Raw genomic sequence first — 27,051 nt, forward strand, 5'->3', positions numbered from 1 at the left:
CTTTTTGAGAGGAAGTCATAATGCATGTAACATCTATTAGATCTTTTTTAAAACCATTCTAAACTACTGATAAGTGATAAAGTTTGTTAACTGTTACTTACCTTCAAAAAGGGGGTTGCTTTCACTTTACTACATATACATATAAATATAATCAACAATACTGAGTGCAACACCTAGGATTAATAGAGGATTGTTTTGTAAGAATAGTTGCTGAAATAAGCAGGCAATATTCAAAGTAGAATAAAAAATATTATAGGACTGTGTTTTAAAGTAATGAGCATTGTGCAGGGCTCACGTTACCATGCTACTGGGGCGACAAAGTCGCTACTTCGCTTTGACCGACCTTCAAAAGCGAAATCTAGCCGCCCTGTTGTTTACGATACTCAAATCCAGTCGCTTTTGTCATCGGCAATATTCAACATTTACCAAGTCGATGAAACAGCAATTTTTCATTTGAAAGTAAAGAAATTCAAAGACATAAACGATTTATTTTCTTTAGGAGGTTAAAGCATTGATTTTAAAGTTGGTTGCATGTTATTTTCATAAAGACAATTTTTTTATCACTTCTGGTACTTGTTACTCAATCTTAGATCAAATCATTCTAACTTTCGGCAAAATAAGCTAGTTATTTCATTAGAACGTGATGAAATTAAAGATTTCTTGCTGTTGTGCAATACACTGTGCTGTTGCGCAATACTTAGTAAATCTGTCGTCAGACTATAAACAAATAAAGTTCAATTAATTCCCAGTCATATTAGAAATTTATAAAAATGTAAAGGGAGCTTGCATCAATAGATATAAACAATTCACTTAAGTTTCATGAGAATTGCTGACAGCATTTTTGAGCTATTGTCCGAAAACTGGAAAATCACCCCTTTTTTAATGAATAAAACCCCATCACTCAGAAATGTAAAATGTACAATTTATAAAATTCTAAACGGAGCTTACATCAATATAGATATAAACAATTCACAAAAGTTTCATACAAACTGCTGAAAGCATTTTTGATTTTTGTCCGAAACTGGAAAATCCCCCCTTTTTTCATGAATAAAACCCTGTAACTCAGAAATGTAAAATCTAAAATATATAAAAATCGAAAGGGAACTCATGTCAATAGATATAAACAATTCACCACAATTTCTTGCAAGTTGGTGAAAACTTTTATTGTCCGAAAACTGGAAAATCCCCCTTTTTTAATGAATAAAACCCCATAACTCAGAAACGTAAAATCTAAAATTTATAATCAAAGCGCGAAAGCGCTGTAAAGGCAGTTAATTACAGGTTGTGTGTATTTTTAGTCCAGTTATATCATTATCTTGCATAGTACAGTGTACTTATCAGAGGTGGCTTTCAGTATTTAAGATTTAGAGTTCTCTAATGATATTGAACAAGTTTTATGAATATCATATTCTGAGCACTATATGAAGGCGATTGTTCTCACTTGTTTATGAACTAGTGCATTATGTCCAGTTTGTGCCTTTTTTTATCTATGTTTATAGTCAAATTAGTTATCAAAGGTACCAGGATTATAATTTAATACGCCAGACGCGCGTTTCGTCTACATAAGACTCATCAGTGACGCTCAGATCAAAATAGTTATAAAGCCAAACAAGTACAAAGTTGAAAAGCATTGAGGACCCAAAATTCCAAAAAGTTGTGCCAAATACGGCTAAGGTAATCTATTCTTTGGATAAGAAAATCCTTAGTTTTTCGAAAAATTCAAAGTTTTGTAACAGGAAATTTATAAGAATGACCATATAATTGATATTCAAATACTGTTAAAAATAGTTAGGCATTTTCTTTTTAGTAATAAGTAAATGTTATCAACTGTATTTTATTCAACTCTGCAAATGTGGTTTGCTACTGGTAAGTATGGATGATAGTTGTTTCATTGGCAATCATAACACATCTCCATATATATAATGATCTATATTCAACGACCTCAGGTACAAAAAAAAATGTATGTAACTAAACTATGATGGGAAACCTTTGACTTCTTTCTTTTATATAAACTTTTGATTTGGTACCATAGAACTATGTAGAATAAATGTACATTGCAACATGTCAACTCTTTCAATGACAATACTTTTTTTAGAAACTATAACTCCAAGAAAAATTATATTTCCAAGTATAAAGTAATTTATGAATGAAAAAAGGAGTTCTTAATTAAAAAATAAACTGATTCGCTGAGCGCAGCTGGATACACCCGCAGAGGTCCAACCCTGAACAGTTGGGGCAAAAATGGACACAATATTTAAGCTTGATACAGGTCTGAATTTGGATTGTAATTAAATATTTGACATATTATAGTTTCTGAATAAATGTAGTCAAAGAACTTAAAATCGGTTATATGAATTGAATTTATATTCAATTAATGATTTCTTGCTGTTTACTTTTCCAATGCTTTAAATTTAAGATTATGGCATTGTTGTCATTGGAATTGAGTTTTGTAATCGGAGATTACTCTAACCTCCAACGATTGTTTTGCGACACCAGCTAGGGCAGTGGGACTTCAGCTGGTCCAATATCAGATAGATGATATTTGCCCGTCCAAAGTGGATGTGCTGCTTTCAAAAATTGGGGAAAATTACACAGAGAATTGAGTCATTTTTATATTCATTAAATAATGACTAATGTAGACTTACCTTCTAATTCTATAAAAAAAATTCACAACTACTGAACAGGAACAATCATGGTACTTTTTTGTCTATGAAACTACACTATGACATCTGATCTGCAAAACCTACAAACAGACACAGAAATATCATCAAATAGTGAAATATAAGATTGATTGCACCTTGTATGGATAGTTCCGACACGTGTTACATGGGTAGCCCGTTTGTTTACAAATAATAATGTCACGTGATCACGCACTGACCGTCACAAATGTTTATCCTCCGCCATTACACAATATTACTGTACTTACACAATTCACAAATGCATAACCCATTTATCTTGCGGACATGCAATGGGAATGTGCACGATTATCAAAAACTGCAAAAAAATTGCATGTACAGTTAATGAAGAAGTTATTTCATCAAATAGATAAGATTTTCGCTCATGACACAAATCGACTGGGTGTCATCGACATCGGGGATAATTGATAAATGGGATTAAATTGACCGCCAAGAAGGTGTAGAGAACCACCTCTGGAGAACTTTAACATTAATAAGTAATACTCACCAAAATTTCTCTATAATTAACGCTATTTTCTGTTGGAAAATTTCAGAAAGATGCTGATAAACTTATTTTGTGACACAGATTATTTTCTTGTTTTGGCGCGAAATATATTCTTACTCTTAATGCTTGACGTAACAAAATTTGTATAGAATTATATTTAACTAAAGCTCAGCGTAAATATGCAGAAGCATGACAATACATTAATGATAAAATGTGTAAATATTTCTGTAAAAGAATATAATTTTACTTTACCAGTATACTTCACTTAGAATTACATTTGAGCGCAAGAAAATCTCTATGTGAATCGGCTGAAGGTTACCTCGGCTGAATCCTGGGGTCGAAGTTCAACATATCAACGGAAATTTTTGCGTGTGCTTGCGTTGCTTTAGATCGAGGCCACATCTTTTCAACCAATCGGGGAATGTTTACTTGGGGCATACATCTATTTTTACTGCAGGTTTCGACATGTTTAAATCGGGATCATAGAAAAATGGAATGTTGTTGGTAGATACAAAACAGAAAATGATGAACACTTTTAGCAAAAGATAAATTGGATCGGGTGTCTGTGAATTCACATTATTTGTACAACTCTCCTTACTCTTGGGAAGCGTGTGCTTTACATCGAGGCTTGCGTTGCTTTACATCAAGGCTTGCGTTGCTTTACATCGACGCCATAGTAGTTCAACCAATCGGGGAATGTTTATTTGGGGCATACATCTATTTTTACTGCAGGTTTTGGCATATTTTAATCGAAATTAGAGAAAAATGGAATGATGTTAGGAGATATAAAACAGAAAATGATTAATATGTTTAGCAAAAGATGAATTGGATCGGGGTTCTGTGTATTCACATTATTTGTACAACTCTCCTTACTGATGGCAAAAAATGAAATTTCCGTGACCTAAATGGTTCGCGAAAATTAATATTTTTATATATATATAGTAATAAAAAAAAAAATTGAATAATAAAGAGAAATTTAAATGACATTTATTCTAATCTTCACTTTCATTATTTTACTTTTTTACTTTTTTTTCAGAATGTACCAACAATGAAAACTATTCGCTGATAAAGTGTAAAAATAATATACATTTTCTATACACGCATTGGTCTATTTTTTACTTGTTTTTTGTTAAATACAATACATTTTCCTGCTAAAAACTTTATAAAATATAAAATATTTTTGCATTTTTTCCTTGATTTAATAGCAGATTGTAGTATCTTTTTTAAAATTTTACAGGTAAAATAAAAGGTAAAAAATATGACTATAATTCAGAAATAAACTATAATTGTTAAAACAACATGTTTACATATGCATGTAATTAAAAGTGGGCAAACCAGGATGACACCCTACAGTCATATTCCTGACTTGGTACAGGCATTTTCTTATGTAGAAAATGGTGGATTAAACCTGGTTTTATAGCGCTAAACCTCTCACTTGTTTGACAGTCGCATCAAAATCCATTATATTGACAACGATGCGTGAATAAAACAAACAGACATAAAAGGTAACTGAAAATGTACAGCAGTCAACACCGTGTCACAATCTTAATCACAACAAAAACAAACAAATATTTGACAAACAAGCACAAAAAAGCATATATCACATTAACAACCTCGTTCATTGCTTACTTATTTTTGTCTTTCATTTATGTATGCCAAATCAACCGGCCATAAAGGATCGAGGGATTTTAAGCACTGGGACCGAATCGTAATTTTAACATTAACTCTGGCGTAGAATCGCGTGTTTGACGTCAGAATGTAAACGTCACACAGGTAGAGATATAAAATAATTTTGTCGTTCAAAGTATGCAAAAATTATAATAGAACAATAACACAATGGCGGGATGTTTAAAGTACAGGGACATGTCATATGTATCAAAGAAACATATAAAGTCACACGGACAAAGCTCATAAGTAAAAATGAAAAATAATACAAACAACACAATGACGGGATGCATAAGTACAGAGCCACGTCAAATGTATATCATCAAAAACAGACCAAACAGTAAAAGTAATATTAATAAAGACAAATAAAAGAACACTTTAACACGTTATTAAGATAATAAACAGCGTCAGTACGCAGACTCTATACTTCAAGACCATCATGTATTATTTGTGAAGTTGATACGAAATATTTATCAACAAGGTCTTGGTACCTTCCGATGATTTTTTTTAGAAAAAGGACGAGACGTTCTTTGACATACCCCTGGTTCATCAACTTTCTGCTCAGACACTGGTGACGTTTTACAAAAGTAGATAATCTAGGTCTTCAAAACTGGTTTCAATATAATTGGTAATCTGAAACTGCTTATTTTACGCATTTGAATTAAATTTAATAAATAAAACAGATTCCATCTGTGATATTTTAGGACTTTTTGAGTCTTCCAGTAGAAAAGTTTCGCCATGGTGGAGTTAAGATTACAGGATTTCAGCTGATAGATTATTCGACATACAAAGTTCACCGGTTTATAGAGCAATGGAAAGCGCTAACAACATCCTTGTGGCCCGGAGCAGGGGGTAACAAAATAAGAGTAAGTGAATGTGTTATGAATATAGAAAATGATGGGTTCCTGTTTCAAGTTGGTTTGAAGCCCCCCCCCCCCCTTCCCCTCCTCCTCCTCCTACCCCCCAAAAAATACAAAAAAAAACAAAAAAACTCGGAATGATCAACAATCATACAATCATTTAGTCATACAATATATCCAACATATTATTTATACTAGTCATCTGGTGAAACTGCCTAATTATTGAGGTCAAAAGCAGCATACATGTAATAAATAATCAGCTGATTAGTTGATGAACGTGTACTTCTATTTAAAAAAAAATGGAATACTAGCAAGTAATTTATTTCCGACCAAGAATGGAACAGCAATGCAGTAAATTGTTTTGAAACTTATTCACATATTTGTATTCTTTAATCTTAACTTTGAGAATTTCCGATCTCGTTTTATGCCATTATTAAATATCTTAAAAGGGACTGTTAAAATACTTCAAAGACATGTGTATTCCATCCCTCTAAACAATTGGACGAATAGAATTTGTATATCTAATTTTATGAAATGACTTTATGTTTACATGTACAAGTGGAATTGTTAGACTGTATTATATATATCGTTATATATATACAGGTCAGCGATCATTAACTACAGACAAGCATTTTATTCTTAACATGCATGTTAAGTTCTAAACCACCCGAGGACATAAAAATGTAAATATTTATAACAGGGACCGTCAATGTTCTGACATCCATAGTTACTTAAGATAATTTTACATATACAATAGGTTGGTGCAGCTCTTTCTATTGATGCAGCAACGATACTACAGGAAACGATTAAAGAGATGCTTGAAAATGACCCTAATGTCTTCAAAACAACATTTAGACGTGCAGATATTTACAACTTTAATACAACCAAAGGGATTCCATGTTCCGGTGGTAGGCCTTGGATGCATGGCCAAGAAATAATGAGAAGAATGAAAGCTGTAAGTGTCCATGTATTTAATCGCTGGCTTCGGTGTGAATAAAAGGAGATGTGATATGAGGTTGTTTAAATTGTTAAAACACGAAAAGCAATGAAAAAAATGGAAATGTGTCCATGGGACACAGATGCCATGCACACAGATGATACCCCCACTTGCATATAACGTTATGAACTTACATAACTCAACGGTAAAAGTGACGCCACCCAAATTCAACCTTGATCTGAGTTTTGTGGTTTTAAGCATTGCGTATATTTTAAGTTTCATAGCATTTGGTGGAGGCAAACTTAAGTTAGGGAACGGAAACTATTTTTTGAACGGACGTACGGACGGACGAAGGTAATACTTAATGCCCCTTGTTTAAGAAAGCTATCATTATCACTTACACTAATTAAAACAGTGGCGTATTTCTTGCAATTGACCAGTTACACTGAACTTCCCTAATCAAGGCTTCCAAATGTTACAGCTTTATCAGATACATGTAACATACTTACCTCTTACTTACAACATGTAACATACTTACCTCTTAATTACACTTGATCGTAAGTTCTAATTTCAAAATCTTTTATTTTCCAATTAGGTCTTCCCCAATCGAAATAGAATTGACCAGTTGCAAGACATTTAGTAAAATCCTGTATAGGTTATGGTGTAATATAGATTTCTATTTTAGATGGACTTTGATGGTTTGACAGGAAGAGTCACTTTTGATGAAAATGGTATGCGCAGATATTTCAATATGGGAGTTTATCATGTGTCACTTGATTTCGGGCCTTCAAAGGTACAGAGTACTTCAACTTTGTAATAATTTACTTTTTCTTTATTGTTTTGAAATTATCCGTTATAAATTTTAAAACTGAGATCGGTTTCCTTGTACTTGAAAATGAAACCCATCGTACAGGTATGACCTTTTAATTGCAACTGACAAATTCAACTACATGTACGCATGTTAAATATGGGATCTATTTCAAATTACCAGACCAAAGTATAGCTGTCAAAGACTGCATGTCACAGATTACACAGTCTGTTATGGTATTATAAATCAAAGACAACCAGTTACAGATAAAGATGATATAGGCAACCTGGCTTTCCCTGACAATCGGGGCTCATCAAATAATTAGATATATGGAACTAGATTATGAGTAATATTTCTGACATTTATAAAAGTATTATGTTTCTATTCTACTAAAATAATAACATGTCTGTCCAGTAATTTATATAATATAACTGTGGTCTATAATAACTTTGGTATATCTATCTGCATTTCACAACATTGAACTTTCATTAGATTTGTTGTCGTTACTATGTTGGGGTAATGGAAATGAACGAAAAAAGCTAATTGAATTACAATATATACAAATTACGCAAGTATTTTTTTTCTGCAAGAAAGTAAAAACATAGGTTTTCTGTCTATAACATTTGCTTACAGCTTCGAACCAATGACCCCTTTATTAGATTGGTCGTAATGTTTCTTAATTATGTTCATAAAATTATACATAGCACAATTCTATGCCTTCTTTATTATCTATATAGGAATTCGCGTTCCTCAAATCATGTATAACAAAGACGAATTTCTTTCAGATAGGTGATTGGAATTCCGTCAATGGTTTCACATGGAAAGGACAAGAGGAGAAGAGTGAAGAAAAGATAGATGATATTGACAGAGATATCAAAATTGTGATTAGTGTGCTGGTTTGTACTGACACATCAATACTCGAAAATTTGCCCCTGCATGGCTTAATATAGATACGTTGGGGATATACTTTTTGTTCTTTTTTAGTTCTGAGCTCTCAAAGTTTTGAATTTTCAAATAATTTGGCTTCAAGCATCGCTGAAGAGACATTTATTGTGCAGTAAGATTTCGTACCGATAATTTTATTATTTAGGCTATACAAAATGGGCATTATTTAAGAACGTTTCATTATAGATGAACAATTTTTAAATTTCAAGATGAAATTCAAAATTAAGGACAAAAAAAGTAACAGTAGAATAACCATTTCAAGCAAAACAAATCAACGCTGATCAAAAATCGACAATGGAGAGGACACTACATTATAAAAAAAAGCAGAAACATGAGAAAAACATCAAAGAAGAAAAGCTAACTCAAACCTGGTAATAATTGCATAACAAACGTAAAACAAATCAGGTGGTTAGATGGTAAATATCACGTATAGTTTTATACATTGTCAACAAATAATGTACGTGTTCCTAAGTCAGGAATCTGATTACAGTAGTTGTCGTCTGTTTATGTAGTTCATACGTGTTTCTCGTTTCTCGTTTTTATGTAGATTAGACCGTTGGTTTTTCCGTTTGAATGGTTTTACACTAGTAATTTTTTGGGGCCCTTTATAGCTTGCTGTTCGGTGTGAGCCAATGCTCCGTGTTGAAGGCCGTACCTTGACCTATAATGGTTTACTTTTATAAATTGTAACTTGGATGGAAAGTTGTCTCATTGGCACTCATACCACATCTTCCTATATCTATGTAGAGCGTAACTTTTGGAATTCATGTGTTGAAATTTAAACTGTTTAATGCATGCATACAGCAGACTCATCCAGATTCCATTAGAATTTGTTTTTTAAATTGATGTAAAAATAAGGAGATGTAGTATGATTGCCAATGAGACAACTATCAACCAAAATTGAAAGTTAAAATGAAGTGGATGTAAACAATTGATATTTATCTTCTTCGTGGATTTATGAGATTTAAACATCGGTAAATTACTGTTGCCTCTATTATACGAGATGTTTGTCTAAGTCTAAAACAAAAGTCTGTGACAAAAACACCCAAATGAAATAAATGAAATCGAGCAAAGTAGAAAAGTCCATTAAATTTAACTTCTACAAGACTATAGAAGTTCCACATAATGAATTTTGAGATTCACTGAAATTGACAATAAGCCGTTTGAAATGTAAGCAATATCATTATAATGTTCATTTGCACATTAAGTCTGTTACATGCACTAACAAAATTCGTCTATATACGACAACATCAAAGGAAGCATAAAACCTTGTATCGCAAGTCCAATTCTAAGATTATGCTATGCATTTTCATGCACATATCGTTCATAGTGCTTCTACTAAAAGGGTTATTAAATATTGTGTTCTTCTGTTTTGTCGTATTGGTTTAAATCATTTGTGTTGATGACTAAACTCATTATGACCACGGCGCTTTTACAGTGCACTCGGTAAAAATAACAGTTTTCTATTAGCATGCTGAGTGCATTTCTTTTTGAAGGAAAAACCTTTCTTTATGCTGAAATCAGAACCACAGAAAAATGGATCAGCATGGACAGGAAACGATCGATATGAAGGTATATTGACGAATGTTCCATTCATATAATTTTGTAACTGTTTATTTCTAATTATCCTGCATTGTTCGTGAATACGTGTCTTTTTGTCTCATTCTGATACATGGCTAACATACTTTTAAAAATGCAGGGTTTCCAAACAGCTGATACTTAGCAGTATTTCAAATAGCTGTATTTATCAGATCATTATGTCTATATTTGATGTCAATCGGCAACCAATTAAGATTGGTAATTGCACATTGTTCTACCTAACACATTGTTGTGCAATGTTTTACGTTTGAATAATTTGAAAGACTTTTCTTGAGAACTACTTAATTAAGGTCAAGTTACAGTAAATGGGCTATGTCACAGATTTTGGTAAAATTTTGCATACAACTAGACTAGCTCGTGGAACTATAACTGAAGATAGAAAAAATAATGCATTTATCTGTTTTATCATCTGAAATATTACTGATTTCGTTCTTTCAAAATAGGTGGACATTTGTATAGAAAGCATATAAAGTCGGCGAAAAATTTGTCTTAAAATCATCAAATCTCTCATTTCTACAACATAGTTTTTTCTTGAAAAACTAAATGTTGTTGATACATACATTGAAAGAAATCTCTGTATTACTGAAAAATTATTACACCAGGGTTTTCGATATCACAAACTAGTCAAAACATTTACTAAATTTTATCATCGGTACAAGGACATCATTCGTAAATATAAATCAACATGCAAACATCTTATACGTTCAGGTATTTCACATCCAATATTTTATGGTAATATTCTTTACAAAGCACAAAAATGTCGGCATTCGCCTCAAAAGCTAACCAAACCTTTAAACAGACTTATTCGGAAAGGGTATAGTTACGATACTGTTGTCAAGTCATTAAGGATTGCATATTTTGGTATTAATATTGATTCACTCATAGGGTCTTTGCATCGGAAATAAACACATTTATTCTAAAACCAGTTGTTGGCATGATACGGGTTATGTTCTTCTCATATATTTTATGATGGTATGATACTAAACCCCTAACGGGAGGGATTGTACTTGATTTTCATATGATGAAGACATAATCTTTCAATCAGTTTAATTGAGGCCTGGAGCTGGCATGTCAGTAACTGCTAGTAGTCCTTTGTTCATTTATGTATCATTGTCATTTTGCTTAGTTTCTTTTGATACCTATTCTGAAATCGGACTCGGACTTCTTTTAAACTGAGTTTTACTGTGCGTATTGCTATGTGTTTCTTTATTTTACATTGGCTAGAGGTATAGGGGGAGGGTTCAGATCTCACAAAACATGTTTTAAATTAACCCGCCGCATTTTTGCGCCTGTCCCAAGTCAGGAGCCTCTGGCCTTTGTTAGTCTAGTATGTTTTTTAATTTTAGTTCATTTATATGTTTTGGAGTTTAGTGGGACGTCCATTTTCACTGAACTAGCACACAATTTTATTTAGGGGCCAGCTGAGGACCACCTCCGGGTGCGGAATTTTCTAGCTGCATTGAAGACCCATTGGTGGCCTTCGGCTGTTTTCTGCTCTTTGGTCGGATTGTTGTCTCTTTGACATATTCCCCATTTCCATTCTCAATTTTATTTCCGTTTTAATGATGTAGAGTAATGATAGGGTCACCGACTTCGTTTAAACGGTATACATCATTCAAAAGGGGGGGGGGGGGGGGGGTATGTGAAAAAATACAACAAAACGTCGAAATAATCGTAACGTCATCGCGTGGCAGGCCGTAAAACGTTAATTTTTGACGTTTTTCACTACCAACTAGGTAACAGATTGATTATTAGACAAAAAACAAAGTCGGTGATCATAATTATGATTATTTTATATTATTAAAACGGAAATTTATGTATCAAAAACATGTAGCTTTTTAAGAAAGTAGTAGAAATGAGAGATTTGATGATTTTAAGACAAATTCTAGAAGTTTTTTCGCCGATTTTATGTGCTTTCTATACAAATGTTCACCTATTTTGAAGGAACTAAATCAGTAAATAAAAGAGATAAATGCATTATTTTTTTTCGATTTTCAGTTTTAGTTCAACGAGCAAAGGTTGTATATTAAATTTTAGCAAAATCTGTGACATAGCCCATTTACTGTTCCTTGACCTTAACTTTTTGAATTTAAAATATTGGTAATAACTTGCTTATTATTATGATTTTATGATACAAAATTTTGGTATGGAATGCATGCTAAAATTAAATGATTGAAACCAAATGCGACAAACATTTGAGGTAAACAATCTAGTGATCAAATTTTCCTGTCAAAATGCATAAAATTTTGTCTGGGCAATTTGAATTGCAGGAAAAATTCAAGTAAGACGTTTCCACACGACTGATTCTTAAATCATCATTAAAAGGCGTGACGTCACCCGTGATACAGTTTAGTCATAATCATATCAAAAACAATAAATTGCATTATAACTATACATGTTGAAAAGTAATGCATTGTAGATAATATAGATAATTATACTGATTGTATATTTTTTTGCGCTTTTACGTCACTTATATACCTGGGTGTATTAACCCTTTTAAGAAAATATTTATTCACAGGTTTTTCCGTAGAATTGATACGAGAAGTTGCAAGCATTGTGGATTTTAAATACAAGTTGAAGCATAGTACTGATGGAGTTTATGGAACATATATATCTGAGAACAGTTCGTGGAATGGACTGATCGGTCGTATCATAAGAAAGGTAATGAAGCGTGTTTGTGTAAAACTTTGATATTGGAGCACCTTTATTTCGTATTTAAAGGGACCTTCCAGATGATGTTAATGAAGACACTGCCAATCTCCAAGATAGACGTCTCTCTATTTTCTCCTTTTATTTTATTTTAGTTGATTATACCGGAAGTACTTTTATACCGATTTTTATAGTGCTATAAACGACTAAATATTATACAAACTATATGCTTTAAATTGAATATATTCATAGGCGCCTGCGAAATTGCTAGGCGGTGTTGCCGTAGAAGTGAGAAGTTAAAAATACGATTCCAGCCACTATTGGTGAGGAAGTAAAGAATCAGATCTAATCTAACATTGTTAGGTTGATTTTCTAGGCATTTTAATAATATTCTAATGCCTAGATGATGTTTTTGGCAGGACAAATTATATCACAAACGAGCCTTTACCTTATTGTTTAAACTATAACATCTCATGTTTAGAAGATTTTGTCATGTTCATTTTCACAACTATCAATGCACTCAAATTCTTATCAATACAACTCAATGGAAAAAGTATAAGGAATGTTGGAAACATCTAACTTAACGAAGGATAGTAGACATATTCAATTTAACATAAGTTCTGTTGCTACAAAATTAGACGTCAAAGTCAATTACCTAACGTAATAGTTGCACATCATCTTTTATAAGTCTTTTACTGTCTAATGCCTTAATTTCTTTATATTCATTGTTCCATGAAAAGCGTATTATTGTCATTCACATTAAAACACCTGTTTGTGACAATAGTAGTGAAAAAAACCGTTCATATACTTAAACTTGTGAATATAAACCACAAGTGTATATAGGAACGCAAGATCTATTGAAAAATGACCTCATTTATGAATACATGTACCATGTGTGACATGTACAAAACATTCATTCGGAACACCATGTGTTACATGTATTAAACGTTCATTCGGCTCATTCAGTATTTGGACAAGCATACATGTTCATTATTATTATTATTATTATTATTATTATTATTATTATTATTATTATTATTTATTATTATTATAATTATTATTATTATTATTATTATTATTATTATTATTATTATTATTATAATGATTATGATTATTATTATTATTATTATTATTATTATTCATTATTATTATTATTTATTATTATTATAATTATTATTATTATTATTATTATTATTATTATTATTATTATTATTATTATTATAATGATTATGATTATTATTATTATTATTATTATTATTATTATTATTATTATTTTATTATTATTGTAACACCATGTGTTACATGTATTAAACGTTCATTCGGCTCATTCAGTATTTGGACAAGCATACATGTTCATTATTATTATTATTATTATTATTATTATTATTATTATTATTATTATTATTATTATTATTATTATTATTATTCATTATTATTATTCTTATTATTCATTATTATTATTATTATTATTATTATTATTATTATTATTATTATTATTATTATTATTATTATAATGATTATGATTATTATTATTATTATTATTATTATTTTATTATTATTGTAACACCATGTGTTACATGTATTAAACGTTCATTCGGCTCATTCAGTATTTGGACAAGCATACATGTTCATTATTATTATTATTATTATTATTATTATTATTATTATTATTATAAATATTATTATTATTATGATTATTATTATTATTATTATTCATTATTATTATTCTTATTATTCATTATTATTATTATTATTATTATTATTATTATTATTATTATTATTATTATTATTATAATGATTATGATTATTATTATTATTATTATTATTATTTTATTATTATTGTAACACCATGTGTTACATGTATTAAACGTTCATTCGGCTCATTCAGTATTTGGACAAGCATACATGTTCATTATTATTATTATTATTATTATTATTATTATTAAAGGAAAAGCAAGAACAAAGGAAAATACAATTGTCTTTTCAGATCTTCACAAACTGACAATTATAGTCATATTATTAGAAAATAAGAAAAACAAACAAACACAATCATTAAGCTCATATATTTTTTAGAATAGAAACAAGTGCTAAATCCTTTTCTATGACAACAAAATGAAAAAAACTAAAATCTGTACTAGAGGATGCATATGTCAGTTAGACAAACACACACAGATTATTGCATATATATATGCACATCCCAGCATTTCTGTTTCGCTGACATTCTCTGTACTTACAACAAATTCAAACAATTGCATTGTTTTAATAATATACTGGTATTATTTTTTTTCATATTTTTCTATTTTTACTCCATTTATATATTACATATATATATATATATCTAAATAGGCGATTAAGGGTGTAGGTAGGGGTGATTTCTCATTCAATGACAGAAGTGTTTTTTTTTCTCGTCAGGGAAGGGGGAATCACTAAATACCAGTATGTCTTTGGAAATTTATTTGGAAAAATTAACGCAACTTGCCGTTATGGAAAAGGAAAAACTACAATCAATCCTTACTTAAGGATTCTTTATTTGCTACATCAATCGTGGGAGACGTCCTTACATTGGTAGCATTTAACTAGCACATGTCTTGTTTTATGTTTCTAAATATACTTTTTTTTATAAGCATATCACAGACGACACAAAGGTGAACAACTAGATGAAATTTCTAAACAATTTTATGATACCTATCAATTAATAATGTGCATTTCATTAGGAAGTATCATTTGCTTTTTTTTCTCTCTCATTTTCCTATTACATGTACCTTCTGTTATGTGTTTTTTTTTTTCTCTCTACATATAAATACTTTATTGTAACACAGTCAACCATATTGTCAAAGTTTTATATAAATCTCGCCAAAACGTAATACTAAAAATGAATTCAGGAATGAAAGTATATATACATAATATTTATGTTATATGAATTTAAGGCGCAATTACTACATAAGTAAGCCGCCTACCAAAACCAATAACAACAACAACAATTATTATTATTATTATTATTATTATTATTATTATTATTATTATTATTATTATTATAAATATTATTATTATTATGATTATTATTATTATTATTATTATTATTCATTATTATTATTATTATTATTATTATTATTATTATTATTATTATAATGATTATGATTATGATTATTATTATTATTATTATTATAATTCTATTATTATTATTATTATTATTATTTTTATGTTGCAGGAAGTTGATTTATCAATCGCTCCATTGACTATAACACGAGATAGAGAAGAGTATGTTGACTTTTCAGAACCATTTATGAATACTGGTATCAGCATTATGATAAAGAAACCAGATATTCAGAAACCTGGAGTATTTGCGTTCATGCAACCTTTCTCTATATTTTTATGGTTATGTATCGTAATATCATACTTTGTCGTCAGCGTTGGAATATTTCTAGTAGGAAGATTTAGTCCATCTGAATGGGAATGGTCAAAACCGTTTAAACTTGGGAATAATAAATTTAATTTAGCTAGTTCGTTTTGGTTTACCATGGGATCTATGATGTTGCAGGGATCAGACACTTGTCCAAGGTAAGTGAAAATATATCTTCCTTGGATGTAAAAGTAGTGATTTGAAAAAGAGGCGGAAGATATCAAAGAGAGAATCAAAACTCATAAAGTCGAAGAGAAACCGATAAGTTCATGGCAAAAAATAAACGAAAAAACGAAAAACGACGAGAGACAAAACAACATACAAAACAGTTCATAAAGACTGAGCAACAACTACGGTCATTGTATCAAACAAACCTTACATATCTACAACTCTAATCTTAATTGACTAGGAAAAACCACCTCGGTGGTCTCGTGGTAGCCTGTTCGCCTCGAGTGCGGGAGGTCGTTGTTTCGAACCTCAACCGGATCAAACCAAAGACTTCAAAATTGCTATTTGCTGCTTCTTCGCTTGGCACGCGGTATTAAGGGGAAAATTAAAGACTGGATGGCTCAGAGTCAGTATAATGTGTCCATGTAAGGTGACATGTCTTCCTGTGGACTGTTACCTTGTGAACTAGCACGTTAAAAATCCGACTCAGCGTATCGGTCTAGTACAAAGCAGGGTTGATATTCATATTACACATGTTACATTAGCATGTTCTCGTCCTGAATATGCATATTAATTTGCCGCTGGACTTTAAGCAGCCATCCATCATCATCATCATCATCTTAATTGACTAAGATTGTCCATTTTTCTACCGAAAGTAGGTGGTTCTCTCCGGGCACTCTGCTTGCTCCACCAATAAAAACTGACTGCCACGAAATAGCCAAAGTGGCATTTTACACCAATCAATCAATCAATCTACACTTTTGACCTCTGACTTTAGATAAAAGTGTTCTTAAAGCATGACAGGTTAAAAAGTATTATTTGACCGGGATTAAAATTATAAATCTAGCAAAACGTGATCATAAAGTTAAATTTGAAATTTCTCCAGCCTTGAGTTAAAGGAAAAAAAGCCACACTCTGTGTTCTGCCTACTCATCTGACACTGCATATTTATGAGGTTTGAAAAGATGTTTTATATATAACAAAGGGTTCAAATGGCGGTCAAATTTACTAATATTTTTTTACCTATGCTTTTTAGATCTAATGCTGGAAGAATAGTTGGTGGAGCTTGGTGGTTTGTCGTGTTGATTACAATTTCATCTTATACAGCAAATCTAGCGGCATTTCTGACCATAGAAAAGTTACTTACCCCTATTGAAGGCGTCGACGATTTGGCAAAACAAACAGAAATCGCATATGGAACATTAGCATCAGGATCAACACAGGATTTTTTCCGTGTCAGTTGGTATTTCTTTTAGAATTGTTTTTGTTGCTTCTTTACACGATTTCTCTTCAGTTTGAATGACAAAAACATCGTCAACCTTACAGCTAGTCAAATATTATTAATATACACATGTATACATGTCCGTTCTCGTCATCCTTTATAGTCAGGTTAAATTTGATATTTATATTTTCCAAACATACATTCTTTAATAGCAGGTCTACACATCTTTGCATTTTACATCTCATCAAAGATTGATTAAATAAAGGACATTATGTGAATGTAACTCGTCAGAAACTCATTGCACACTGTAAATGCACAGACCTGGGCGTTTTCTCTTTTAGATGATTGTCTATCTCAGAAAAAACTTCAATACCATAGTTGGCTGACTTTGACTGCATTCTTTTTATGCGATTACAGGTTATATTTTAAATGTAAATTAATATATTTTCCTACTTTGCTGAGGAGGTGAGTGAAATATTCAGAAAAACAAAAGTATATACGTAACATCATTTAGATTTAATATTTTATTTTAGAAATCCGAGGTGCCTGTATACCAAACAATGTGGAATTACATGACTTCTGCCCAGCCAAAGGGATTTGTTAAATCAGCGGAAGAAGGCGTTGAACGGGTGCGTAATATGAAAGGAAAGTTTGCTTTTCTGATGGAATCCGTTTATAATGAATACTTCAATCATCAAGAACCATGTGATACCATGCAAGTTGGACCAAATCTCAATTCAAAAGGTTATGGAATCGCCACATGGAAACGCTCTGGTTTAAGGTAATCATTCAATTTTTTTTCTTCTAAATAGTCCAAGATTTGAAATGATTTGCAGAAATTCATCACTGAATGTCATTTCTACTGAAAAATAAAGGTTTGCCTTTAAAGTCTTTGGTGATTATAATGGTAAGGAAATTATTGGACCAATACATTCATAAAATACTTAACTATAAATATAAATAATAACTAAGTACTATGTGCACGTATTTTATATTATCACTAACCCATAACGTATTATTGAAAAATTTATTTCATTCGGTGATCGGTTGCTTATAACCTGTCGGGTTGTTTTTTTTTTGTCGAAGTTTACCCAGAATCGGTCTATATCATCAGATTCTGCTTTCCACGTTTGTATTTTTTTTTTCATCACGGTTTTTCCCTTCGCACTTCCGCTGTGCGATTGCCGAATTTCGAATGATATTTTCATTGAAAGTTTACTGTATACGGAAAAGCTATCGGCGAACTAGAGTACGGGAAGAAAATAATTCAATAGCAGTACATTTCTCAAAATTTGAATAAGATCAAGGATTTTTTGTTCTTTTAAAAGAAAGATTAATCACAGGTGTTTTACATTAAAACATAGCCATTCAAGTATACAGAACATACTCATATTTTGAGGATCTTACGACTTTAATACAAAACTCTATAAATCTCGCTAATTTCATTTAAAAAGAAATTTTACAAAAAAAAAAAAAGGACTAACTTAAAGATACATGCAGCTTCAGTCAAAACAAAGATCAGTACATAATGGATTGAAAAACTATTATAACGTACCAAATCTTGGTGTCCTTTTTGTAGATATGCTTCTATGCGTTTTAATTATTCTGCTCAATAATCTGTTGGGTTTTAGTTTATAAATTAAACATGTGTCATGCGCATTGGAACATATATGATCTGTATGTTTATACATAAATCTGGAAGCTCCTGGACTATTTGTTCATTGTATGAACATCACCGCATGTATTATATTGTTTGGTAAAGCATTTTTCGTTGTAATGAAATCGTTTTTACAGGGAGAAAATATCAATAGCTGTCTTAAAACTAAAAGAGAATGGGATGTTAATTAAATTGAAAAACCAATGGTGGATTGAAAAGGGTGGATGTGGAGTCCAGGAAACACATTCGGTAACGTAATATTCCATATGAATTTAGATTAAGCAGTGAATGCATAGAAGCGATTGCTATTCCTTCAATGCATAAGTACGCGTGTTTCTAAGTTGCTTTTAATGGTCTGTGTTGTGTATTATTTTCGTTTTATTGCTCCTAAACTTTAACTTTTGGTATCTAATTATATACAAGCATCACCCTGCAAATGAGAACTTTCTTTTCGAAATGCCAATATGGTTCCCTCAAATTAACTTTCAAATTGGTATTTGTAATTTTATGTTATACGATACTTCTTAATCATCTCGCTGCAAACACGGTGAAATACAAATTAAAAAGAAAATAATAATAAATAAACGAAATATTGAAGCTTACTGCAAATCCTATACTAAAACAATAAATGACTAAGAACAAAATTATTTAATATTAAAACTTAGATCCATTATTATTATATTACTGAAAGTACATGTTATACAGTAAGTGATTTGTTTTAAATTATTTACAGCCACCAAAGTAGTATCTTGTATGTCTTTTATTTTTACAGCAGTGGCGTTCAGGCCTGCTGTCTCATACGAGGTATATATCCCTCACGTCTCTTTGTATTCAAATAAACAATCCAACTATCAACGACAATCATCATATTCGTGTGTAATATTATACAATTATTGACTGTTGATGAGGTTGATACAATGATTTATCAAACACAATTATATGATAGTCTCAGAGGCCAACAGCCGAGGGTGAATGTTTACTTATATCACTGGGGTTGAATATCAACTGATATAAAAAGTCAACAATTGTTTTATTATATTACTTTTTATCTCCAATTTCTAGTACTTGCTCAAGATATTTAACTTCTCCTTTTATATCAAATATAGTATCTGTTTTGGCAATAGCTAAACTTTTATAAGTTAAAATATTCAATAAAATTTATTAAGAAAAAAATTAACATTGAAAAAAAAAAAGAAAAAACTAGAATTTTGCATGATGTCATAAGCATACGTTATTGAAGTTGCCTAAGCAAGAACTATTTAATATACGTACACGAAGCTGTTTCAAATCTTATATTAACCCTTCGTTTTTTTCCGCGGTGAATAAAATGTTTAATCAAAGAAGATTCCCTATGTTTTTAGCCAACGAGTAAAGTGAATGATTATAATCATATAAAAAAAGGTTTGTTTATGTCGAGCTGGCGAGACGTCAATGTCGTCATGTTGTTTATCTATGTGTTTTGTCTTTAGACATATTATGCCATGTTGTCTTCAAATTTGTGTACTAGTATCTTGTATTTCGAATTCATTCTAAAGTTACAATACATTAGTATGGTAGATAGAATGCTGAATATGTCCATTTAATATATAATAGATAATACAACTGATTATTACTCTTTGAATTAAAATCTTAAATAATTTTCCTTCTTTTTTTAGAAGTCAAAGAAACGATCACTTTCGTTGAACAAAGTCGCGGGAGTTTTCTTCATTCTCATTGGTGGACTTGTATTTGCAATTGTTGTTGGTGTCATTCATTTCCATAAAACAAAGACCAAAGTTCAAAAGTTAGGCGTAAGTTCAACATATAAATTTTGTACATCGTTTTGTTTTTTTCACTGTTGAAATGTATTCATTTGAACTATAAATATACGCAATAGCGCACATCTTTTACGTATATTTCTTTGTTTTTTTTACCTATCATATATTACCGTATATCCTTATGATATCTGTCTTGTTCCCTTTTGTCCTGAAATATTTGCCACTGCACGAAAATATTTGTTTCTATTATTTAATAGTTCAAACAAAATTATATTTTTAAAATAGTGTCCTGTCTCTTGTAATATATCATACTATATCATTATACAGTATACTGCAATTCTTCCATCTTTTCAGGGTTTATATTTCTTTGGAAATGACATGAAATGTACAGCTAACATTGAGTATACTAGATGTCCATCTGAGAGCACGAATGAGCGTGTAGTAACAAACGGTCGATCAAATGGAGAAAAACCTCAGGTATATATGAATCATATTGCGATCTAATTAATAATGGATATTAATATCAATGCATCTGTCAACACCATTGTTTAAAAGAATATAAACCGCTTTGAGCAATAATTAACTTTTGTGTCTACATTCGAAATTATCACTAGAACATACACATTTGGTAAAATAAAATCCTTATAATTTTCAACCTATGCTTTAAAGTAGCTTTCGGTAATTGCAAGTACTCTTATTTGTGGGCATTTTGTCTTTATTTTAGTTGGGTTTTTATTGTGCTTCGTGAATTTCACAGTTTGTTCTTATATTGTGCTGTTTCACCACTGTCCCAGGTTAGGGGAGGATTGAGCGCTCACAAACGTGTTTAATCAAGCCACATTCTGTGAATGCTTGTCCGAAGTCAGGAACCTGTATTTCAGTGAATGTCGTTGATTGCTGTCTGTTATATTTGTATCTCGTTTCGTCATAAATTATAGCTGACTATACAAGTTTGGAGTTTTGCTGGTTGTTGCTGAAGGTGGAACGGTGATCTATTATTATAATAGATGCTTTCATCCACATCATTTGGACACTGATAGGCATTAGAAATCATACCACATCTCCCCTTTTTTTAATATTTTTCAAATTGTTGAAAAGATTTTTTCTCTTGGTTGGAATAGTCCAATTCAGATTTACTTGTTAAGAACATAGGTTAACTATATAATTGTTATCTCTTATTTATCTCCATACCTTATAAGCTTAAGTATTCGCTAAAAAGCAATATTTATTTTTGATCATTTTGTTCGATTCGAGCGTCACTGATGAGTTTTTTGTAGACGAAGCGCGCATCTGGTGTACAAAATTATAAGCCTGGTATCTTTGATTACTTTTTATTGTATTTTTAGGCAGGTTGGCATGAAAATGAAGAACTTGGAGTACCGAATCTTGATCATCACGTGTGTCAATCCATAGATAATTCTGTGCACAGAAACAGACACGAGCCTGTACAACGTTTATCTACCAAGAAAAAGTCTTGAAGATAGAAGTATGGAGTGTATATATAGATACACTTTAAACATACAGACTGATATGGTTTGAGGACTATTGTACTGTATGTTGGTGTTAAAGCACACGAGTTTTGTTCATTGCATATTGACCTTTCCCACCTAGCAAGATGTTGCGTTTTAAAATATGATACGAACATATACAATAAACATCTTTATTATGCTAGCTATGGAGTTGCAGTAAGAAATATCTTTTTGGTGTACTGCAGCTTATGTTTTTGTGTAAAAATCAGGAACAAAGATAATTGTTGTCTGCGACTAGCTTTTAGTAGTTTTTTCATCATACATTGCATATTCTGATTACATTTTTTTTAAAAGGTGCTGTTTTTTGTACCGATTTTTATGGATTTATTTTTTATTTCACTTGTAATACACATTTATCAAGGTATAAACAAGTCTTTGTTAAGTATTCATATAATTTAGTTTATAAACTTTTCATTTTTCTAATACATTTTGTCTTTTAGAATATTTTGGCCACGAGCATTTCTGAAAATATATGATTGTATTGTCGAAATGAACATCTGGTTCAGAAAAAATGGTACCGTAAATTTTTTTATCAAAGACCATAATCATTTGTCATGATGTATGTCAGTATCTTATTTATTTGCTTACAATAAGTCTAAATAAAAATTTATAAATTATAACTTGGCGATATTTCTAATTTTGTTGAATCTTATACATTTTAAACTCGTTATTCTGATTCAGAATATCGAAAAGAAAAGGTACAGTACACTTCCAGCGATACATGAACACTAAATTTAAAAAAAAATTAAATAGATCTATAATATATGCATAGAATACACTTTAAAACACCATAGCTATACATTTTCTCATTTTAAATTGCTATATGCACTCTGAGAAAAAAAACGTCAAAATAAAAAAAGCTTTACGTCATGCTGCAAAACCTTTGCTTTTCATTTTTTTTTATATGAATATAAATGATTAAGACAACAAAAACGAAGCCGGTGACCTCCCATTATTTTCATAACAAATCGGAAATGCAAAACAAATTTCTTAGTCAGAATTTCTATAAATCGCAATTTAATAAAGTGAGTAAACCCATAACGTGTAGTTAACGACCTGATTTAAAAAAAGAGGTTTTGTACGTGCTTTCTACATATTGATAATTCTTTTTTTAATGCGTGTATATCTATTGTGTACAATTGCTACATATATAAGATTTCGATATTCAGATGTAGTGCAGCGACTTCAAAAAGCATACACAGTTTCATATCATCCGAAATACCGCCCAATTATGTATACTTTACCTGAAAGTCATGTAAATATTTGCTGTATCAGCGTTAATCGGAATAAACTGATGCGTATGTTCTATGATTGTTTTTTTGTTTGTACGTATTATGTTCAATTTCTTAAATAAAGTAACATCACCAATTTAAATAAAGAATCGAAAAAATGATCAACGTTTAAGCATAATTATACTGACAATTGTGTATTGGTGCTTGTTCTCTTTGGGAGTCGTGTAGTTTGGAAGCTTGCTAGTTGTTAATGTAATTAATAGGATTCAAATAAAAGGAGAAGTTGGGATAAAAGTTAATGAGACAGCAATCAAACGACAAGTGTTGTAACAATGGGAACGAAAATCAGCAACCGGATGAATTGAGTGATCAAAGCAAATGAAAAGTGCTACTAACGTCATTTAATCTGATGATATACACCTATATCATTGAAGCTCGAACAAATAAACATGTTTGAGAGCAGTGCAGAATGTTCAAATTTGTTGATACATGTCGGTCTCTTGCGTAAGCGTAAGCGCTTAACACTAAAAATGTGCGCACAATCAACGCTTTTACAACCCTATAAATACAAAAAGAAGCATTCGATTCTTATAATTTCAATTATCATGAAATTACGAATAAAATCAAGCTTTCGGTTTGTTTTTCTAGTATGCAATGTTGAAACGTTTTCATGGAGAGCATATGCAGTCATAAATGTTGCACTTATTTGGCAATTGAATATAATTTTGGAAAGCATAATGATAGTTTGTTTTCCGATCCGCCAAATCACGGATTCTTATGAAACATCTATGTAATATACTTAATGATAAAAACAAATTTCAAAACAAATTTTCAACATTTTGCAATGTAGATCGGAAACATTCTGACACGATAAGCCATTCTGCCCAAGAACACCTGGAATTACCAGAACAAGAAGTACCTACTAATGAATAAAATTTCAAGATTCTGCCAACTAGGATATGAAAACACGAAGTCGCAAATTATGATGGTAAGGCGCAAACATATGACATGAATATACAGTACGCGACGCACATTTCTGCATGTATCTACTTGTATTACAGATCTGATCTTTTTTTTGGAAACCCACTAGAGTATATACCGAGAAAAAAACCAAGTTCACTGCAGTTGAATTGCTAATCAAGAAAATGATCGATTGGATTTACCTCTTGTAAATACAGCATACCTACTACCCTTTGCTATGTTAAGTCATACACTGTTGTGCTAATATGTAGGAGGTAATGCCACTCAACAATAAGCATAGTAAAATCATCCTTCTGTCATTATGTAAGATCACGAACAATGTTGGTGGATGTCTCCGGCTACTCCGGTTTTCTCCACAAATACAAAATGGCCGCCCTGGTATAGTCAAGGTCGATGAAGGTGGCGTTAAACAACAGAAATGAAAAACAAACTAAATGTATGTTAGACTGTTTGTCTTAATCTAGAAATTTTAAAAAAGCAAAAATGACCAGAAAGACAACGTCTACAAATAAGTCAAATAGCCGAAATCGTCTCACGACTCCTTATTGGAAGTATTGTGGTGCTGAACACCAATATGTAGTACTGAACCATTCCATGTTTTATATGGTCCTCATCATGAATCGATGACGTAGAGCGCACAATTACACACATTCTCACTCATTTTTTTTGACAACAACATCTATCGATTGTATTGATTTTATTATACTTCACGTCTAAATGCCGATTTTGATTGGTTAATACGAGGGAGATAATTTAATCTATCCCATGGCAAATACTCTATTACCCTTCACAGAGACGCTTGCTCAAGTTTGCGCTTTAATAAATACGGATGATTGTTATGTACAAGACGACATAGTTTATTACTTTGAATTTGAAATTTAATAAACAGTAATAACAGAACATTCAGTATAATAAATTAAATAACACATATCTGAGAAGGTGATAGAGCAGATTGTTACCCCTCGAAAAGACATTGTCAACCTTGGCTTCGCCTCAGTTGATAATGTTTTCTTGAGGTAACAATCTGCTCTATCACCCTCTCAGCTATGTGTTATTTATATATACTGAATATACCCAGGTGAGTTATCATATATTGTTATTTCATGCTCAGATCTTACGACATTGGCGGCGTCGACAGCTCGAATCTGTTGACTTTAAAATTACCGCTTCTGCGCGGAACGTTTTACACCATTTGCTTTAAATTTTCTGCAAATGTCAGCGGAGGATATATTATAAACATAATCTTCAGTCTATCAAATTTGGAATATTTCAGTACTTTTTCAGGCAGTACTGTATATTTTATTCACTGTTTAAAATTTAATTCGTTTCTCGTTTTGGTGAGTCGCCATTTTACATCACCATAGGCTGTATCTTGCCCAAATTGAGCTTGTATTGTGTAGAAGTACAGTACTAATCTGTGGATACCTTCACAACACGGTGTCAACGGTTGAAATACAGTACGGGCATGGTGGACGATTCCAAAACACGGACCTTCGGCGAAAAATACATCACCGTTCAGGAGAACATATTCACAACACGTGTCCACGGTTGAACTACAGTATCGTTCGAGTGGACAACTTCCAAACACCGACAATCAGCGAAATCTTTTAAATTAAATTCACGTAATAAATAAATTCAAAGATATCAAAGCCTGTGTTACTAATGGAACAAAATCAATTGATGGTACATACAAATACTCGAGGCTAGAGATTCATCACACTTCATAGACTTTAATGTAGTGTTTGGTATTACTAGTGTGCCCAGATCAACATTGAAGAAACATCTTGTAGAACCTGCCAAAGGTGCACAATGAGATAGTAAAGTTAGGACAGGTATTCAAACAGGACATTTCAACTGTCACATCAGACCTGCAAGAGGAAGATAAGAAAGTATCAGAAATTGACAACACAAAAGAGACTATTGAAGACGTGTGTATCCGCATGACTAAAATGGAGCAAACCAAGTTGACGAGGTCAACCATCCAGTTCAAAAACCCATTGCCATTATTGCAGGACTAACATCCTGAACAGGTTGAAAACCCAGAGGAACAACCTTGTGCCTTTGGTACTACAATAGACACTGTAATAAAACACTAAAACAAGCAGGTTGAGGAACAATTTGGATCTAAACCTAAGTTATTTAGCACTCCAGCTAGTTCAACAACATATCCGGACTTTAGCACGGTGTTAACTATCAGTAAATCAACTGGAATTTCCAATTTGGATGGGTCATACGCCATGAACAAAAACATCCAGGAAGATCTATATGCATCAGCAGCATCCTCTTCTGAAATTTAGTACTAGACCTGGAGCGGCTAAACAAAAACATGAGAAACCCTACACTGAAGTTCCTGTTGGACAGGGGACCTCGGCTCCGCCTTTGCTTATTTCTAACATTGAGCTCGCTCAGTCAAATATGGAAGTACAGTCGAAAGCGAGCTTCACAAAGCAGGACAGTTGGAC

At 31.6% G+C, this 27,051-nt stretch overlaps 1 protein-coding gene across 1 annotated transcript in view; it reads left to right on the forward strand.

Moving 5' to 3' along the window:
- LOC127715506 (glutamate receptor 3-like) overlaps positions 1-23,682 on the forward strand; it is a 56,686-nt gene extending 33,004 nt beyond the window's left edge. Inside the window, exons 6-18 of the mRNA XM_052221564.1 lie at positions 5,550-5,711; positions 6,463-6,660; positions 7,328-7,435; positions 8,236-8,346; positions 9,892-9,967; positions 12,513-12,655; positions 15,852-16,201; positions 17,248-17,446; positions 17,967-18,214; positions 19,228-19,339; positions 20,746-20,880; positions 21,202-21,324; positions 22,194-23,682. Coding sequence (XP_052077524.1) covers positions 5,550-5,711; positions 6,463-6,660; positions 7,328-7,435; positions 8,236-8,346; positions 9,892-9,967; positions 12,513-12,655; positions 15,852-16,201; positions 17,248-17,446; positions 17,967-18,214; positions 19,228-19,339; positions 20,746-20,880; positions 21,202-21,324; positions 22,194-22,325 — 2,097 coding nt within the window. The 3' untranslated portion in view covers positions 22,326-23,682. The remainder of the gene's footprint in view (positions 1-5,549; positions 5,712-6,462; positions 6,661-7,327; positions 7,436-8,235; positions 8,347-9,891; positions 9,968-12,512; positions 12,656-15,851; positions 16,202-17,247; positions 17,447-17,966; positions 18,215-19,227; positions 19,340-20,745; positions 20,881-21,201; positions 21,325-22,193) is intronic.
- The last annotated feature ends 3,369 nt before the right edge of the window (positions 23,683-27,051 follow it).

Source organism: Mytilus californianus, unplaced genomic scaffold (genome assembly GCF_021869535.1).
Source record: "Mytilus californianus isolate M0D057914Y unplaced genomic scaffold, xbMytCali1.0.p SCAF_9, whole genome shotgun sequence".
Lineage (NCBI taxonomy): Eukaryota > Metazoa > Mollusca > Bivalvia > Mytilida > Mytilidae > Mytilus > Mytilus californianus.